This window comes from Glycine max, chromosome 7 (genome assembly GCF_000004515.6).
Source record: "Glycine max cultivar Williams 82 chromosome 7, Glycine_max_v4.0, whole genome shotgun sequence".
Taxonomy (NCBI): Eukaryota; Viridiplantae; Streptophyta; class Magnoliopsida; order Fabales; family Fabaceae; genus Glycine; species Glycine max.
In genome coordinates, this window is record NC_038243.2 from 18,469,633 (window position 1) to 18,489,871 (window position 20,239).

General features: G+C 36.7%; 1 protein-coding gene across 2 annotated transcripts; it reads right to left on the minus strand.

The window, feature by feature from the left end:
* Window positions 1-907: 907 nt before the first annotated feature.
* On the minus strand, window positions 908-20,005 carry LOC100785151 (importin-11). Of its 2 annotated transcripts, XM_026129249.2 has the most exons (24): window positions 19,696-20,005; window positions 19,482-19,591; window positions 19,157-19,229; window positions 18,642-18,703; window positions 18,136-18,277; window positions 16,716-16,931; window positions 16,511-16,577; window positions 14,976-15,375; window positions 13,935-14,082; window positions 13,658-13,818; window positions 12,962-13,061; window positions 12,625-12,699; window positions 12,368-12,502; window positions 11,469-11,558; window positions 9,684-9,866; window positions 9,493-9,597; window positions 8,757-8,915; window positions 8,175-8,219; window positions 7,833-8,054; window positions 7,552-7,658; window positions 7,421-7,477; window positions 7,008-7,077; window positions 6,669-6,908; window positions 908-1,230 (listed from the first exon to the last, which is right to left on the minus strand). In XM_026129249.2, the coding sequence occupies exons 1-23, from the start codon at window positions 19,834-19,836 to the stop codon at window positions 6,729-6,731; spliced, it is 3,048 nt and encodes a 1,015-aa protein (XP_025985034.1). In that variant the 5' UTR covers window positions 19,837-20,005; the 3' UTR covers window positions 908-1,230; window positions 6,669-6,728. The 2 variants fall into 2 exon arrangements, with proteins under 2 accessions (XP_025985034.1, XP_040873019.1); XM_041017085.1 differs by lacking the exons at window positions 18,136-18,277; window positions 18,642-18,703; window positions 19,157-19,229; window positions 19,482-19,591; window positions 19,696-20,005 and adding an exon at window positions 17,714-17,789.
* Between the last annotated feature and the right edge of the window lie 234 nt (window positions 20,006-20,239).

A 20,239-nucleotide genomic window follows, 5' to 3' on the forward strand; every position in this document is an offset into this window, starting at 1 on the left:
CTATAATTTTTTATTTACTAATTATATATTTTTTATTTATAAGATTCAAATTTAAGATTTTAGTTAAAAAAATATAAGTCTACTTTCACTCCAACCACAAAATATCTAAAATAATTTTACTTATTTGTTACCTTCTGGATGGACAAGTAACTCCAATCACTTTACTTCATTCAACAATTACCTTTAAATTTAATTCTTTTTTTAAAACCCAACTGCATATTAGTCTTTAAATATTAAATTTTTATTTTGTTGTATGTAATGGCTGAATCACAACGGATATATATACACACACGAGAAAGAACTATTAAAGGTGGATAAGAAAAAGATAAAGCAGGCCATAATAGGAAACAGAAGGCAGAGGTAGATTTGGAGAGGGATTTGACTTCTCTAAAATTGGACAAATTCTCATTATCTTAATGCAGGAAATAGCATGCCTGGTTGTCATGATCCTAATGCAAAAATAATGAATTAAATCATGATAGGAAAAACTTAACGGTGAAATCTAGCAGTCCTCGGTGAAGTGTCGTCAATTCGTCGTGTATCGAATTTCTGAAGATAATCGATAATACTAAATCAAATTTCAAGATGACGTTATCGAAAGTAGAGACAATACACATTTTCTCATCATCACTTTTGAACAATCTTATACACTTTAAATCATGAGTAAATCCTATGATCTCCACACTTCAATTTGGCTAGTAACTGTTGACCAGTTAAAAAAACGGCTAAAACTCGTTCCAAATGAAAGAAATAACTTGTGATACAGGTTAACTCATCATTTGCCGATTATAAATAAACTTGATTCTTGTAATGATTTATTGTTTATATATCCCTCGAATCAACTAATTATCCCAACCAGTAAAATCAATAATTTAGTTAACCACTTATCATTTAAAATATTTACTTATCATTAGAATCAACTTATCATTTGATTTAACGCAGTACAACGTAGTTTGAGGAATGTACGAAGAAGTATGTGTATTCCCAAGGGTGAAACCTGCATTCAAAGAACTTTTGGTAAAATTTGCACTACACATCCCAATGTGCCCAAAATAGCATTCTATAAACATTTCTCACATTTCCTGTCATTCTCAGTAGAGTAAATGATGAACATTATAGACTCAATACTGCCCCTTTATATATTATAATAAAGGAGCAGCATCCTATTTACAGAGTTTCACGCTGCCAACAGGCATAGACAAATGATTATAACGGGAGGAAAACCATGACCTGGAAACAATTTTAAACAAGTGAGTCATAAACCACCAGTCCAAGTAATAAAACTTCAATATCATCCGGAAAAAGAAAAAGATATTGTTAACGTCAGATACAACTAAAGAAGTCACAAATTACAATAATCCATAATTTTTGAACAAGTTAGTCACAGTAATTTCAAGCATGATGATCACAGTGATCTTCATTTTGATCACTCATTGGGCCAGATAAAACTACTATGGGAAAATAGAAGAAAAGGAGTTGGAAAAATGGAAACTGGAAACAACAAACCGGTCCATTAAGATCAGGCAATCCTTTCCAACATTTTATTATTATTATTACTATTATTATTGTTGAATATCCTTGTAGTTTAGCCATTTGTAGTAACTTAGTTGGTAGCTTTTTCAGAGGGCAACAGTGCATTGTCACTGTCATAGCCTCTCTCTCTCTCTTCTCTCCCTATCTTTTGTACTCTATATATATGTACTATTTTGAATTCAATAAAGTAAGGAAAAAGGCTCCCTTCTGGTCTCCTTCAACTTGGCATCAGAGCAGGTTGCCGCCGTCCGCCGCCGCGCCGCCCGCCGCCGCCAACTCCGGCGGTTTTCTCCGGCGAGACCAGGGTTCGGATCGCCTCGAAAAGCGCGATCCACCCCTGGAACTCGCGCCGCCGTAGGCCGCCGCACGCGCCCACACGCGCCTCCTTTCCTCCGCGCGATTTCCGGCGCGTGCTGCTCACGCGCCGCCGTACCGGCGTCGGGAGCTGTCCCTTCCGGTCCCGGCAGCCTCGCCGTCACCTCCTGGACCTGTTTCAGGCTTCAAATCCCGCTTCCGGCAAGTCGTTTGGTCAGCCCTTGTGTGTTTGCCTCTCGTGTGTTAGGGTTTGCTGTTTTTCTTCTTAAATGGCCTCCTCTGGACCTATTTTTTCCTTTTCCGGGACCCCAACCATCACCACTGCTAAGCTGAACTGGAAAAACTATCCTTCATGGTCTGCTACCGTGGAGTTGTGGTTCCTTGGTCAAGGACACCATGACCACTTGGAGAAAACTTCCGATTTTGTTTCAGATGATAAAAGAGCTGAATGGGAGAAGCTTGACTATCAATTATGTGTCGTGTTATGGCAATCAGTTGAGCCGGATATCTTGGAGATTCTCCGATCTTTTAAATCATGCCGTTCTTTTTGGAAGAAAGCCCAGGAAATCTTTGCCAATGATATCCAAAGCTTGTTTGATGCAACTATGAAAGTTACAGCCCTCAAGCAAACCGGTCATGACATGATCGCTCATGTGGGTAAGGCTCGGGCTGCCGTGGAAGAACTAAGAAAGTTCCTTGTAGCTGATTCATTGGAGGAAGTGAATAGGAAACTTGACAAGTTCTACATGGTTCTTATTTTGAGGAGCTTACATTCAGACTTCGATCATGTGCGTGATCAAGTGCTTGCTGGGGACCAAATTCCATCAATGGATTCTCTCATCACCAGACTTCTCCGTGTGCCTCATTTACTGAAGGATGAGAATCCTACTGATGGAGTGGAGACGTCAGCCATGGTTGCATCTAGAGGGAGAGGAAGCGGCCGCAATAGTCGAGGAGGTCGCAGTGGAAGGGGTGGACGTCCTCATTGCACCTATTGCAAGAGGATAGGTCACACCCAAGAGACTTGCTATTCATTACATGGGTTTCCCGACAAGGTCGCACAGGTTTCTAAATCAGAGAAAGCAGAGTCCAGATTCTCTGATGAGGAGTATCAGGAGTACTTGAAGCTCAAATCAGAGAAGCCCAGCAACCAAGCTCAACCCTCGTCTGTACCATGTTTTTCAACAGCGTGTATCTCTCAATCCATTGAGGGTCACAGCCCTTGGATACTCGACTCAGGTGCCTCTGATCATATTTCTGGTAATAAGTCCTCCTTCTCATCCTTTTCTCTTCCAAAAATTCCTCACCTCGTTACTGTAGCTAATGGCTCCAAGGTAGCCTCTCAAGGAAGTGGTCAAGTTTCATTGTCTCCCTCTTTGAAATTAAATTCTGTTTTATTTCTTCCTCAGTGTCCCTATAATCTAATCTCATTAAGTCAATTAACTCGTTCGTTAAATTGTTCAGTAACCTTTACTGCCAATTCTTTTGTTATTCAGGAACATGGGACGGGGCGACTGATTGGAGAAGGACATGAATCACGAGGGCTTTATTACTTGGAATCCAGTCCACCTGGATCTTGTTTTGCTATCTCGAGACCCAAACTTTTGCATGATCGTCTGGGTCACCCAAGTTTATCAAAATTGAAGATTATGGTTCCTGGTCTTAAGAATCTTCGAGTCTTAGATTGTGAGTCTTGTCAACTAGGAAAACATGTCAGGTCGTCATTTCCTCAAACTGTACAAAGATGTGACTCGGCTTTTTCTACCATTCATTCTGATATTTGGGGACCAAGTCGCGTCACATCTTTTGGTTTTCGATATTTTGTAACCTTTATTGATGAATTCTCCAGATGTACTTGGGTTTATTTAATGAAAGACAGATCTGAACTTTTGCCTATATTCGTGTCATTCTACAATGAGATTGAGAATCAATTTGGAAAAACAATTAAAATTTTCAGAAGTGATAATGCTAAAGAGTACTTCTCGCATGATCTTTCTTCTTTTTTGTCTTCCAAAGGTATTATACATCAGTCCACATGTCCACACACACCACAACAAAATGGTATAGCAGAAAGGAAGAATCGACATCTTCTTGAAACTGCTCGTTCCCTAATGCTAAATTCGAATGTTCCTACACATCATTGGGGAGACGCGGTGCTTACTGCTTGTTTCCTAATCAATAGGATGCCCTCTTCTTCCCTTGAAAATCAAATCCCTCACTCAATTGTTTAGACAAGCTTTCTGCAAGGTCAGTCAAATGTGTCTTTTTGGGTTATTCTCGTCTTCAAAAAGGTTACAAATGCTACTCTCCCACCATGAGACAGTACTATATGTCGGCAGATGTCACCTTTTTTGAAGACACACCCTTCTTCTCTTCCTCTATGGACTACTCTTCGTCTCTCCAGGAGGTTCTTCCTATCTCTTCTCCTTGTCCTCTAGATAATTCAGACCATAATGTCAGTGTTGTCCCATCTCCCTCACCAACTTCACCTAACGTTATCTCTCCACCTCTGGTTATCGATCAACCCAGGACAAGGCAAATTGGATCTCCAGTACCTGAAGCCTCTCCTAGTGATTCTCGTTCTTCTTCAGCCAGTCCTCCACTCATGGATCCTTCCTCTTCTCCTACTCATTCTGACTCACATTGGCCCATTGCCATCAGGAAAGGTACTTGTTCTACTCGTAATCCTCATCCTATTTATAATTTCTTAAGTTATCACCGTTTGTCTCCTTCATATAGTTCTTTTGTTTTCTCCTTATCTTCCCTCACTGTTCCTTCCACTATTCGTGAGGCACTTGATCATCCTGGCTGGAGACAAGCTATGGTTGATGAAATGCAGGCTCTTGAAAATAATGGTACTTGGGAGCTTGTTCCTCTCCCTCCTGGTAAGACGACTGTAGGTTGCAGATGGGTTTACACTGTTAAAGTTGGGCCCAATGATAAGGTTGATCGGCTTAAGGCTCGCTTGGTCGCTAAGGGCTACACACAGGTATATGGCATTGAATACTGTGATACTTTCTCTCCTGTAGCCAAGCTCACCACTGTTCGTTTGTTCCTTGCTATGGCGGCTATTCGTCACTGGCCCCTTCATCAGCTTGATATTAAGAATGCCTTCCTCCACGGTGATCTTGAGGAGGATATTTATATGGAGCAACCTCCTGGGTTTGTTGCTCAGGGGGAGTATGGCCTTGTGTGTAAGCTTCGTCGGTCTCTTTATGGGTTGAAACAATCTCCTCGAGCATGGTTTGGTAAATTTAGTCATGTTGTTCAAATGTTTGGACTAAAACGAAGTGAAGCTGATCACTCTGTATTTTATTATCATACATCTCCTGGAAAATGTGTCTATCTAATGGTCTATGTTGATGATATAGTGATTACAGGGAACGATACTACTAAGATTGTCCAGCTGAAGGAGCACTTATTCAGTCATTTCCAGACCAAAGATCTGGGATCTTTGAAGTATTTCCTTGGTATTGAAGTGGCTCAATCAGGAGATGGTATTGTGATCTCTCAGAAGAAGTATGCTCTTGATATTTTAGAAGAAACAGGTATGCAAAACTGTAGACCTGTTGAAAGCCCTATGGATCCTAATCTAAAGCTCATGGCAGATCAAAGTGAAGCTTATCCTGACCCCGAGAGATATAGGAGGCTTGTGGGAAAACTCATTTACCTTACTATCACTAGACCTGATATCTCCTTTGCTGTGGGAGTGATTAGCCAATTTATGCAGAATCCTCATTTGGACCATTGGAATGCTGTCATGCGTATTCTGAGGTATGTTAAGAGAGCTCCTGGACAAGGGTTGTTGTATGAAGACAAGGGTAGTACGCAACTATCAGGATATTGTGATGCTGATTGGGCTGGATGTCCCATGGATAGGAGATCTACATCAGGTTACTATGTCTTCATTGGAGGAAATCTTATCTCTTGGAAAAGCAAGAAACAGACTGTTGTCGCTTGGTCCAGTGCAGAAGCTGAGTATCGATCTATGGCTATGGTTACGTGTGAGCTCATGTGGATCAAACAATTTCTTCAAGAATTGAGGTTTTGTGAAGAGTTGCAAATGAAGTTGTATTGTGATAATCAGGCTGCTCTTCATATTGCCTCAAACCCAGTCTTTCATGAGAGGACCAAGCATATAGAGATTGATTGTCATTTCATTCGAGAGAAGCTTCTGTCCAAGGAGATTGTCACTGAGTTCATTGGTTCTAATGATCAGCCAGCGGATATTTTGACTAAGTCCTTAAGAGGACCCAGAATTCAGACTATATGTAACAAGCTTGGTGCATATGATCTATATGCTCTAGCTTGAGGGGGAGTGTTGAATATCCTTGTAGTTTAGCCATTTGTAGTAACTTAGTTGGTAGCTTTTTCAGAGGGCAACAGTGCATTGTCACTGTCATAGCCTCTCTCTCTCTCTTCTCTCCCTATCTTTTGTACTCTATATATATGTACTATTTTGAATTCAATAAAGTAAGGAAAAAGGCTCCCTTCTGGTCTCCTTCAACTATTATCATCATTAGTACACAACTAGATGCTTCTCAGTCTAATGATTTACTGTCCCATAAGTTCATTGATATTATCCTTGGAAGTCACATCTTATACGGCCTACAATTTGGAAGTTATTCTGTATGACTGATTCTGTCAAGTGTCATCAATTGTGTCACCCGGGTTAATGAAAATAGAGAATGACCTATATTATTGTTAAAGAAAACCTAACACATTAGGGAATTGGTAGGTAGGGAAAGTAAAATAAAAATAGTAAAAGAAAGGGAGGGGGAGTAGAAAACCACGTATGTGGACATAGAAAGGAAATATACCCTATAAGAAGTATCAATGTATGAACACAAAAACTGAGCCTGCACATAGCACCACCATCTTCAATGCCTGCTCAAATTAAATGTGATCTTCAACGCCTGCTCCAATTGTGCAAATGCAGATGGATGCATACTGCTCATTGCAGCATCAAATGATTCTCCATGAATAGAAGCACATTTTTGTAGATTTTCTCTCACACTGTCCTCAAGAGACAGCTGATTGATACGGTCTGAAAATTTGATCTAGCAACAAAATAAATAAATGCAACACTTCCTTTGTTACTCTCACAATGTACATCATTCAAAAATGAAAATTTCATCTAGTTTTCATAGATTTGTTACCTGTCTTTTTCTGAGTTCTTTACTAGGAATGGTGCCCTCATCAGGAGACGTGCTGGAGCTCATGTCACCACTGTTATTAAAAATAGACATGAAGAATTATGTTTTTAAAAATATTACTGAATGCCATCTAAAACTAGGGATATCCCCCTTTATAGTTTCTAAACCATAGAGTTCCCTTCAGAACTAAGCTTTTGCAATAGTAGGTTATGGCAAGTCTCTTATAATATATATAATAGACTTGCCATAGCCAATTATTGCAACAACTTAAGCTATTAAACGAAAATACATGAATGGTATTTATAATACATCTCTAATAAGATTAAACAAAACACAAAGAAACCAGATCAAGAATCAACGTTCCTACCTACTACTCTATACTAAATGCCAAAAGACTATAAATACAAAAAACTAACCTGGACTCTTCCTCGGTTAAGTCATCATTTCTGCCCAGAATTACACTAGTGCAAACACTGCACATCAAAACATAAACAGGGGTCACTTACTCCTTATTTGCAAACAATGAATAATATTTAAAGATTAGTACCTCAAAATTTGATCCAGTTTGTCAAGTACTTGAGGCAGTCTTGATGTCAGAATTATTGAGAGGGCTAAGCCAATTGTCTTCTTCTGGATGGAAGAAACATTATCTACCTGGAAAAATTTGTATACATAAATTCACAATAAAGGATACAACATTAAATTGGCCAAGATGACACATTTACCCTTAACAACTAAATGTTGACTGAAAACTTAGTCAGATATTGATTTTAAGAAATGACTAAATGCTGACTGAAAACACTGTCTCTAAAGCATAGCCACACCGACCTTGTCAACCCAAATGTCAACCAGACAAAGAAGTATATTTTCTTGAACTGGGATGGATGCTGTCTGAAGCAGTTGAGAAGTTGATGGATCTGATGCTAATTGGGCAAGTGAATTTGTATTCATCACTAAAAGCCTAGCCAGGATGGCAGCAGAAGATGCTTTAACAGATGTTTTAGAAGGATTGTGATCATCTCCTCCACTCAAACATCCTACAATTAACTTCTGCAATAAAAAAATTCAAGGGCTCCAAAAAAATTCTCTACACTGTGAACTATGAAACATTAGTTGAACAACACATAGTTTGATTTACTATGATATCTTATGAGCTTATAACAGACTTACTTGTAAAGTACTGCTAATAAGTGGCGGCACTTCCATGGGGAAACACTGTAAAGAGGCAAAATCAAATGAGAATACTGTTTTTGAGGATTTTTAAAATATATATGAAAATCAAGCAAAACTATCAGCCCACTTAGTGTCCTACATGATCATAATGGTCCAAAAATAAAAATGCCTAATGCCTCAGAAGGTTAATAAGTTAATCTCAAGATGCTAATGAAGGTAGGACCTATGAAAGCACTTAATCCAAATTCAAACAAAAGCTTAGGGAGAAGAGGAGGAAAAAAGGAGATAGAAGATATCAGCATTATTAGGTTCCTAGTATTGTTAAAATAATATGTTTGAGCAGTTGAGGTAGTACTAACAGAATTAGTACTTGACCTAGTAAGTAGTATGAATAAAGGTATTAGGTTAGACGTTAGAGTATTCTATTACATCCTATCAAATATCAATGATATGCTCAATGCTATTACTGTTTGCTAAACCTATAACTCTCAACAGGAGGCCTCATCACATACCAAAAGTCCCAGTAGTTCATATCCATCATTGTTAGTTTTAAAAATTGACAAATTTGGAATGACATACCTGTATTAAGATATCAACCACAGGAAGAACTGAAAGAATGCCTTTGTCATTGACATTTCCAATAACCAAATCAAGAATTTTAGCAATATTTGTTGCATGCATGCTCAGAAAGTCATTTCCACCCAAAATTATGTAATCTTCAATTATGTTCATAGCAACCTGTACTTCAGATAAAGATAATGAATATAAAAATATCACAAAGATATTAAAATCAGGTCCCCAACTGACTGTTAGGGGTGGGTGGGCACTAACTAAACCAGCAAGAATATTTAACCGTGATAATGATCATAAGCCCAACAAAGTTATGAAGATGATAAATGCAGCACAAAGCAGTGGGATGCCATTGTCTGAAATTTTGATACCTCCATCAAATTCAAAACTGAATGATTACACTTTTCACAAACTTGATAATTGTTGACTTATCTGAAACCCAGCTAAAGAAAACTACATTGATTCGCCTTCCATAATCCATATATAGATTACACTAAGTCCATTTTTCTAGTACATATCCAAGAACAGTTTCCCTATTAGTGTCATTAATTCAAAAATATTATGCACATCATATAAACACAAGTACACGTGATATAGTTGTCACAATCCAGTAATCGTGCACACTGAAACTTTTATAAAGACTACTTCATCCTAGTGCCACAAACAATCACTGTCTTTCTCTTGAATACAGAGAACATGAGTAAATAGTAAATCAAAAATTTATTAGAGCATGGCTAGGTCTAACCTGTAAATGGTCAAAATTTCTTTCCATAATCTCCACAAGGCGTGAAAAATATTGTAACAATTGAGGCACCATTGATGGAGCATGAGAAAGTGTGGCCTCCCATAACTGAAAGGTTATGCAGTTGAATTTTCATGATACATTCTTCACAACAATAGAACCATCTAATTAGTAAAAAAAGACAGCAGGATTACCAGCATGCTATCTTCTAGGAGATTGAGTTCATCTGGACTATTAATATCAATTCCATTCTCCAGAATTGGCAGTAGTATATTGTAGCAAATGGGTGACTGGTAACCAAGTGCAACCACAAAGTTTCTCAGGGCAACAAGAAGCTGTATCTGCAGCAGACTTTCACCAGAAGACTCCTCCCAGACCTTGCCATAACAAAAGCAATAGAAAGAAGACAAATTCCATTTTGATTAGTCGGGGAGTTAACTAAGCTACTCTGATATGTAACTTGCAGGGTAAGACCTAAACAAAAATGTGATTAACATGTTAACATATTTTTATCTAACATCCAAAACAATTTATTCTATATCCTTTGGCAAGTGATTCAGGTAAGCCAGAATCAGTTGAATCATAAAGTTAAATAAAATTAATCATACAGCTTAGAAAACTTCTTACTTGAGTTCCTGTGATCCTATTCATCAAGCTATTTTTATTTTATTACACTTCCTTTTCTGAAAAGGGAAGTGAAAGACTACACAAATAGTCTGCCTCATTAAAGAAAGACCAATCTTAAATTCTTATTTTCAAAATACTTTTCATTTTTTAATGAAGGCAGATGGAATGTGTCAAACTGTTTGGTCTGCTGCCCTTCTTTAGGAAAATCTACCTTGCCAGTGCACCCCACCCTCTGCCTCTCTCCCTAATGCTGATCCTCTATCTCATCTTTCATTGTCATCTCGCTCTCTGCTGCAGTGCTTTGTGGTGGTTCTGTGCTTTATGTGTTCTGCATGCTGTGTAATAGGCTGTGTATGTGTAGTCCAGTGGCTCATTACATGTTAGCTAATAGCTATATTCTCAAGTTTATACATTTAAATTTGTCAATTATGTCAGGAGTTATTTGACTTTAAAATGATAATATCTAGACATTTGTAATCTTTCGTTAAGTGAAAAATATAAGCAATTTTTCATTATTGATTAAGAAGCTCATAACTCGATGTATTTTGACTTGTGATCTGGAGAATAAGCCCTCTCATTCACGATTTGATTCCCCAAATTTGTTGAAGATTACACATTGACTAGTGATATGGCTACAATAATGTATACAAGTACAAGGCAATGCTCACCTTACAAGTCAGTTTTGGGGGGTTGAATTAGGCTTAAACCCAAATTCTAATTTGGTCTCATAGCCTATCCTAGCAATTATTTTTGGGCCTGTTGGGAAACCTGCTATCAGGCCTTTACTGGACCACCGCAAATATTCAATCCTACAAATTTCACATTCATGAGGGGGGGTGTTGAAGATTCCACATCGACTAGTGATTAGCCAAAGTAGTGTATATATAAGTATAGGGAAATCCTCAGCCAATTTTGTGGGTTGAATTGAGCCTAAACCGAAATTCTAATTGCTATTTTTCATTAATAATAAGAATCTCATAATTCAAGATATGCTTTGATTTGTGATCTGGAAAATAAGCCTATTCACGATTTGATTCCCGATTTAATAACCATGATGTGCGTATCAAATTGACCCTAAATTTATTCTGGATAACTCATCCATATTATGTGTGGCATGTCATCTCACAAATTTTTAGCTTCAGCAGCAAATTAATAATACAAATCAGAGCATCATTAATGAGTTGATTTATTTACTCATGCCATACCTATTTTCTATTAAAGAAACTGATACACAATTTACTGAAAAAGAAAAAAAAAATGCACCTTTTTCTTTCACTGAACCTAACCAAGTATTAAAATACAAAGGTTAGTAAACAAAATAAAAGAAAAAGTCTGGATATTTCTTGTGTTACCTTCTGAAAAAATTGCACCAACTTGTTTGCAAATGGAATAACTTCACTAACATGTCCGATAAGGATAGAGATCAAATTCAAAATCTGAACCTGAAGAAATATTTAAAGAAGATGAACAGTTCACTAATAGGATCAAATGTTGAACGAAAATTCAGTTTCAGGTTATAATTTACACAATATATGTTTGCTCTTGCCATGCAGATAAATTTCAGTAACATGGAAGAAAATGTAATGTGCCTGTGTAGTCAAAGGCACTTAGAGGTTGAGGTGTGATGCCCCTCTTGTGAGGCACACCTCTCAGTTGCCTTAGGCAAGATACTAGTCTTTAGCAACAAACTGATAACAAAAAAGCTCCAAAACCCCATCAATAACTTGCTAATTAAAAGGGAGGTCAAACAGTGTTTGATCCATACCAGCTAGTCAACAGTAACGTCCATGCTGGTTGCATGGATCAAATGATGTCATTGGGATCAACCAAAAATGGATACAGAAGTTAATGTATCTAAACTACAGTGAACTACGACCTACTTGCTACATCCATCCAAGGGAAAAACGACGAAAGTTCACTATTGTAAATGCATATTTTAAGCAATAGCCAATTAGCACCCAAACTGTAATCCCAATAGACCCAATTCCTCACTGTTGCTGAGGTTTTACAACCTTAGTATGAGATTTAGTACACTACACAACCCTCTGCGTTCACCACAAATGTCCTTGAAAATTGCTTGCCAGTGCAGGCTATTTGGGTGGGGTCACATGACAGGCTAGGTCCGTGAATTTTAAACTCCCAACCAAGAAGAATTATTTCCTCCGTACCCTGCATTACACCTTTTCAATAGTGTCTAAAAGAATTTATTTTTCCATCAAGAAGGAAAAAGTTCCCAAGCATTAGTATTTACCTTTGAATCAAATTCCCGAACATCCTCAAACAACTTAAAACATGAATCCCAACAAATAGGAAGAAGATCAACAAACTCCCTCTCTGAAAAGTTTGCATCTTCAATATGCAAGCATAGGGATCGACATGCTGCCAGCTAAAAAATATATATTCACATGGTTAGTTCGAAACAAGATAAAGAAGGATATGTTGAACTAGCAGAGAAACATAAGTAATGATAACAAGAATAAATACATTATACATGTCTATGTAACATACCCGGACAGATAAATCTTTGTCCTGTAACAATCTGATTAATGCACAGTATACAGGCCTTTTTGTATCATCTTTGATCTGTTAAGGATAGAAGAGACATAATGACTAAAGTGAATACAAATGACTTTTCCTTGAGTGAAGGTTTTAGATGGATTAAGAGAAAAATGAGTTATTTTACTGTCATAAACCTTTACTAAACCAACACAGAAATATAGGTTTTGAATTTTACAACACTTGGGACATGAAAGAAACTAAGAAAGCTTCTCATCAAATCTTTTAATAAAATTGAACTGTGAAAATTTTGAAGTTTATTCACAAAGCAACTCAATAAATTATATACCTCAGAAACCCACTGCCCCAAAATTATAGCAACTTTACGATGAATGATACGCAAATTTGGATGTTCATTTGAGAGTTCGAGTGATAAAGCACCATTAAACCTGCAAATGAATGATTAATAGTCAGAGTGCTTTAAAATCCAGTGACAGCAAAACAAAAGAAGGGTCCAATATCAAAAAAATATTTTGATAGTTAATACGTTAAAGAAACATAAATCTGAACCATCAAATAAGTTACCTCTAGTGACTTGTTGCAAGTTAGATTGCCTCATATAGCTCCCCTAATATGTGTTTTATGTGTAGATCTGACATTGAAACCGTGTCTCACTCATTTTTCCAGTGTAGCTATGAGATTATCTTAGAACAAACTTACTTTTGTTGAGAATGAGATTTGGGTGTCCTAATTTGTTTGATCAGTTTCTATTTTCAAGGGTTTGATAAGAAGGAAAATAACTGGTTGTGGCATTATTCCATTTCGGTTGGGAAATGCAGTCAGATGTTTGAAATAAGTGATCAGGGGATTGTAACTAATCACAGATGAAACTTTGTACAGAGTTCCATTACCAGTGGGTGGCTGTGATTTCTTAGGGTTACCAAAGTCCAGACACAACAAAATTAAACGATCTTCAATTTTTAGGAATGGCAAGATCGAAATATGGATAACTTACGTCAATAAAGCATAGTAGCTATGAACTTACCAGTCTTTAAAACTCAAGTAGTTTGAGAGTTCATAATAAACATAAGCAGTAGCACCATAAGCAGCATCTTTAAGAAGCAATGCAGGAGTAATTTCCGCCACTGAAGTTGGACAATTATTCATAGACTCTTGAAGAAGAGAGACCACAACAGGACCTAGCAACTAAAAATAACAGTCACAACCACACCCATATTAATCTATAGTCAACACAGTCAATGATTGAAATATCTCGAAAAGAGAAAAAACATGATAACATGTGATGTTTAAATGGCACCTACTTGGCTATTAGTTTCAAATAATACAATGTACAAAGCTTCAGCACATGGCCTCAATTTTTCTGTCCACTGAACCATATCCTGCTCATGGTGAAAAGACTCAGGGTTACGATACCACTCTTCCAAATCACTTGCTGTCAGAACAAAATACCTGTTGAAAGATAAAGGCATTAGTCTGGTAATAGAGTGCATAATCATAAGGAGAAATATCACTAAGTCTCAAAGCAAATTACAATCATATAGTTGAATAACAGAAGCTCATCACCTCCAAAATATAAGAAAAAAGAAGTTTAATTGTATATTTCGTAATTAGTAATCAGTGAATTTAAAACCTGCATTAACACCTTAAGATATTGCTCACAGCTCAGTAAAATACATGCAAGCATGCAGACATGAGTATATACTCAAATGATACAGAAAAATCCCAGAACTTGCTTGCTATCACATATTTTCCAGAACTTGAAGTTGAAAGCAACAGCTTTGGTTTTGCAATATTGCTACTATTTTGCCACATACATACTCTAATACTCAGTATCATAAGATTCTCGGAGGCAGCAGGGTAGACATAAATTTCCAAAGATTTCTACATGTTTTATTTCCAAGACTATATTTAAAATAATGACTTGTATTGATTATTCAAATCCCATCTATTTAGCCTCCTTATCCATAACAATTTAATGATCTGAGGAAGAGTTATCCTAAAAAAATTTAGACTCTTATGTACCTTACAAATACTGATGATTTCCTAAATATGTTCAGCTCCATTCACAGGAAGCTGTCCAATTAAAACACACACACACACAATACTACTCAATCTAGAAAAAACAAAAGGAACCTCTAAAGAATGACTACTTGACAAGGGATCTCCTTCACTGATTTAGAGAAATCAAATAGCTTGGAACAACTCCTTTTTCTAATTAGACTCTATTTGCATAAAACTTAACATTTATAAACACATAGCATACCTTTAGGCCTCACTCAGCTTAGAAAACAGACAAATACAATTAAAATAAGCAAGTCAAGAAGTGGTTGCAAAGTGAATACCTCGATATCAACACATTACACAAGTGGACTATCCGTTCAGTGGGAAGAAGGGAAGTTAAAACACCACCAACCGCACTGGAAATGTTTTTCTTCATCAGCTCCAGTGTAACTCCATTTTCATCCATCACCCTACCAGTAAGACTTGGCTTGTACTCCTTACATTCCAGAATATTTTTAATCATCACCATACACTGAATGAGAAATTGCTCAAATGACAACAGATATGGATCAGGATCTGTTATCCTATTCAAACAGAAGTCCAAGACCGATGAAAGAACAAATTTATCACCAAATGAGTATGGATGTCTGCCCTGAAAGGCAACTAAAATTTTCATCAATTTGGTACATGCCCTCTTTACAAAGTCCCAAAATTTAGGATATTGTTTTTGAAAAGACGAATCTGCAAACAACCAAAATGTCTTGTAAGAATAAAAGGAAAAAAAATAATATTTATGTTTTCTTTTTCTTTGCACTATATGAGAACTAGACATTGTAGATTGTAGTCTGACTAGGGAAGGAAATATTAGAATTTAAAGGTTCAAATCTTTAGCAAAGCATCTCATCACATAGCATATAGATAGTGTTTATTATTTGCAAAAAAAATGAGAAAAACAAAAACTAATGTACTACAGTCCTGGGTACTGAAAGATAAAGATAGATTAAGAAACACAAGCATTGTCATAAAGATGTGTTAAATATTCAAAGCTACAAAGCCATTGCCAAATATTAAAGAAAAGGTAGTCAATGAATTTGCCCATTGTGCTTTACATAAACATCATTTTAAGGGTCATTCACTCCTTATTTTATTTTTTTCATGTATATCCACTATCTACCTCAGTATTTTTAACTTTGCAATTTATTTTCTATTTTTTGTTGTCTTGACACTTCACTATGCAATATCCACGACCATAGAGTATTGTTGGTCTTGCAGCTGTCAAAGAGAATTTTCCTTTGAGTTTGATAGACACATTCCAAATAAAAAGTTATGCTCAAATTTTCTCCATTTCATCCAGCCAGATTGACTACTATGTGTGACATTCTCTCCACAACTCAAGTTTAAAACTTACTCCTCCAGATTCACCAACTAAGATTATATCATCCAACTTCAGGCAAAATGATGCATTAAAGCATGTTTGGACTGTCCCTAAGAACAAATCATCCAACTATAAGGTGTGCCTAAATACATTCAATCCAAAGTTAAAGAGTGTGTGGAGACACAGTGGGCCTATGGTACAAATCTTCCATTACACCTCCATAAGTTTGTATACCAATTAAATGAAAATTTGTTCACACTATGTTTGGATCATCAAAATCCCAGCTAAAAATATAAAATGAAGTCTGCATTACAAATTATCATTCTACAAAACTGTAACTTGGCATGCTTATATGTAGTAGCATGCTATGAGGGAACGACTCTTGTCCAGGAACCAAATGATTCTTAATGTTTTCATTTTGATTTTACAAACGTTTATAACAGTTATTTGTACTAACTTACACGAGGATGAACATATATACACAAGAAATAGAAATCTCACAGTATGGAAGGAGTGATTGAATGGCACTCAAGAGCACAGGTGAGACTTCCTTGACTGGCCGAACCTCCTACATAATAGTAATATATGGCCCAATACCTTAAATTTTAAATTTATCAATTTGAAAAGGATAAAATAAAAGGGTGCTAAACTTCAAGACACAGAAATCGTCATAGAGAATTAAAACAAGAGATAGATAGATAATTACCTGAAAACACTTTGAATCACTTTGAAATCCAGAAATAATTAATTGCCGAACAATCTTCGAACATAACAGCCATCGCTCACATGTAAGATAAAGTTCATGAGGCTGATCTTCAGCATTTAGATTACAGCTTTGAGAAAGAGATGAGAAACCATGCAGTATTGTCTGCATATCACTTTGCCAAAGGCGCCAGCTATAATCAAAGAAATGGGATGATATCTGCCAAACAAATCAGTTGAATATTTGAATATATTATATTTTCTAAGCCATGCACAGGTACTAAACAGTAATCTTATTGTATAAGTACTACGTCAATCAGATGCAGAATTTTGAGAAAGAAAGGTAAAGATTCAAAAAATAGGGAGAAACGATAAAGTGGAATACAATATAAATCCCAACAGAGCCTAATGCTAGACCATATGTATTTCATAAGGCTAGATAAGAGCAACCACTGAAAAAATTAAGAATGAAGTACCAAACATAAAAAGATAATGGATTTCAGTACAACTTATAGCAATTCATTCTGGCTCTTTATCATTACGAAAGAACAGTTATCCTTGGTGATGTTAGTATTGAGCAGTGACAAACTTAATTTGACAGCGGCATCAAATGTTTTTATCTTAGCTAATGTAGTAGATATAGATAGAGACCAACTAGGACATACAAACATTGCAATATATTGGACCCAAGCACCTGGCTCTACTCAATGCTACATATCCTCCTTTACTGATATTCCTCTTATCTATATTAAGTTCACCACCCTCTTGACAGGGTTAAATTATTGTAATTAAAGTTCCTCTTAATCTACCACAATCCACTCAATTATTAACTTAATGGTTGAAATTAAAAAATGACCCACAAAAGGCAATGAGACATACTCCCATGCTGATATGCCTAAAATTGAAGAACACACTAGGTTGAGTGATAGACATCCCTTCCGGAACGAAAAAACAAATTAAGCTACCCCTATAGACCTTAACTACTAAGATAGTTGGGACAACCTTTTAAGGGAGAGTGGCGATACTGCCTCCTCAAAAGTTTAATGTATCGAGCCATAAAGCCTTCAAATACCTACATCCAAGTTTCCAACAACTCACTGATAGAACCTCCTTGCTACCCTTGTAAGAACAAGTTAAAAAATATTATGAAAAAAATCATCCATATTTGTGATTTTGTATATGTATATCTGTAGTCAAGATCTCTTCACTATGCTGACAGCAAATCTGTTTAAACAAGGTTTTCTTTTATATAGAAGATTTTTTTCTCCAAAGAACAATAAAGACAAGATTATTAATGAGGTTTGCATGATGTTCCAATAATGACTGAAAACATTTTGTAAGTTGTCAATGTACAGCATAAAGGCAAAGATTTAGACAGTTGAAAGCAATACTAAACAAAAAAAGAATAACAGAAAGAATTGCACCTCTGCAAAGTTGCGTTGGTCTGATGTAAGGCGTTTTGTGGACAACTCCTTTAAGGTCCTAAATAGAATCAAAAAGATTCGATGGGAGGCAAGAACATCTGCTGATTGAAGTTGTTGTGATAAAACCAAAAAGATGTCTGGCCTGAGGAGTCATTAAATTAGCATATCAATATATAGTACTAGCTTTAAGAAGAATGTTAAAATCAGAAAAATGCATAGAAGCCAAACATTAAGACAGCCTATAACATGTTTGCAGCAAAAAACCATGCATGTTGGATATTAATGTATTAAAGACAATTTAGACAAATCACTTTGTAAGGTATGAATTGCGTAGGAAATTAAAATCCGTTAGACAAAACATATTGCCATGGGAGTTCAAGATAAATAGTGAACCAAAATGAACAAAGAAAGAGAGAAGTAAAAAGTAGGATGGATGAAATTTCAATTGCAGTATTGTGGACACATTAAATATTCCTGAAAACCAAAGAAATAAATATCAAAAGTACCATTCTTTGGGATAATCACTGCGGGCGATTCTGGAGATGAGCACCGCCAGCATCAGAGCTATCTGCGTTTTAAAAAGTGAAAGGGGTTAGAAGCAGTAAATATCTACAACTCATCACAATTCACAAGCATAGCCAATAAAAATAAAATACTAAAAACATTTGAAATGCATGCTGGGGTGAAGGATGGCTAATATCATTTACCATTAAGTCTAACCAAAACCATGACCCATATCCCCATGACAAAGTATCTAAGATCAGAAAGTCCGTCACAATGGAAAGGGTCACAACTTGTAACCCATGCAAATTGAACAACATGGGTTATGAACCAATCAACCCATCACCGAACAAAAAAGATCATTTCTGGAACCCAAGTAACTAAACAGCTTGGCAATGAGAAAATAGTAACAGTAACAAGATAACACTCCAAACAGTCGCCAAGTACGTAATCACTAATAAGCATTGCGCGCCCACAAGACATACAACACAGCCACTAAAAGAAAGAAAAACAAAAAAACCTGATCATTCTCTTCTCTCAAGTACATCAACAACTTCTGCCTCAGGTGCATTTTCTCCTCATTGCTAATTCCACTGAACAAAACGAAGAAAAACACATTCAAAAAAGCGACATTACTCTCCGCATATTGTTGCATGTGTGCTTAAGCTAGATTTTCACACAAAAACAACTTTGCAACTCAGCTATCAATACTAAAAACCAATAAAAAAAGGACCTCTCAGCAGCATTTCGATTATACATTTGTTTTTCATTTTATTTTGTATTTTCTGCCGAGAAAGCAACAGAAACAAACACTCTCCCTAAGAACGAAACTCAGAAGCGCTTACGAGGAATTGCGGCGGTGGCGCCAGTAGCGGTTGACGCTGTTCTTGAAATACACGGTGGCCATCATGCGCACATCCGTCTGCGACCCCAAATCCTTCGCGGTAATCACTTCCTGCAGTTCCATTCACAGAAAAGCCAAAACCTCAAAAACGAAACACTAAGCGCAATGCAAACTTCATCGGAACCCTAAGAGAGAGAGAGAGAGAGAAACGTTACGAGGAGGCAGGAGCAGAAGCCAGGCCTGGACTCCGATTGGGCGAGCGCGTCCTCCGCCGGACCGCGGAGACGGTGATCGGTACTCATGGAATTCGAAAGCAGCGAGTACATCGCTGCAACGTCGGAAGCCGATAGCGCCATCGGCGACGGTGGTTGAAGAGAAATGATAGTTTCTCTAAGATTAGATTTGAAGAGTGTGTGAGTGAGTGAAATGGTGTTAAGTGAAATGGTGTTAAGTGAAAGAAGGATTTGCTTTCTAATATGTGTAGCAAACTAGAAATGAGAGAGACAAGGAGAATGAGGAGAAAGTGTTACACTTTAGAAATAAATTTATGTAATTTCATTTAGTCTTACTCACACCGTACAACTATAAATAAACTAAATAATTTTTAGACTAAATCGGCAATCCTTGAGATTGTACCCTTCTAACTGTTAAATCTAAAATAGTCCTTATCTTTATCTCCGTTATGCAAATAAGTTTTTATTGTTAAAATTTAATTTCCTCTATTAGTCAAATGTCTATTTGACAAATCTCAGTCCACGT

Excerpts from the sequence above, each read along its gene's own strand:
- LOC100785151 (XM_026129249.2), bottom strand. The coding sequence starts at position 19,836 with ATGGCGCTATCGGCTTCCGACGTTGCAGCGATGTACTCGCTGCTTTCG. Across the intron at positions 18,704-19,156 it reads TGAGAGAAGAGAATGATCAG|ATAGCTCTGATGCTGGCGGT; the intron begins GTTTTTTTGTTT and ends TTTAAAACGCAG. Across the intron at positions 16,578-16,715 it reads GTGATTCAAAGTGTTTTCAG|GAGGTTCGGCCAGTCAAGGA; the intron begins GTAATTATCTAT and ends ACTATTATGTAG.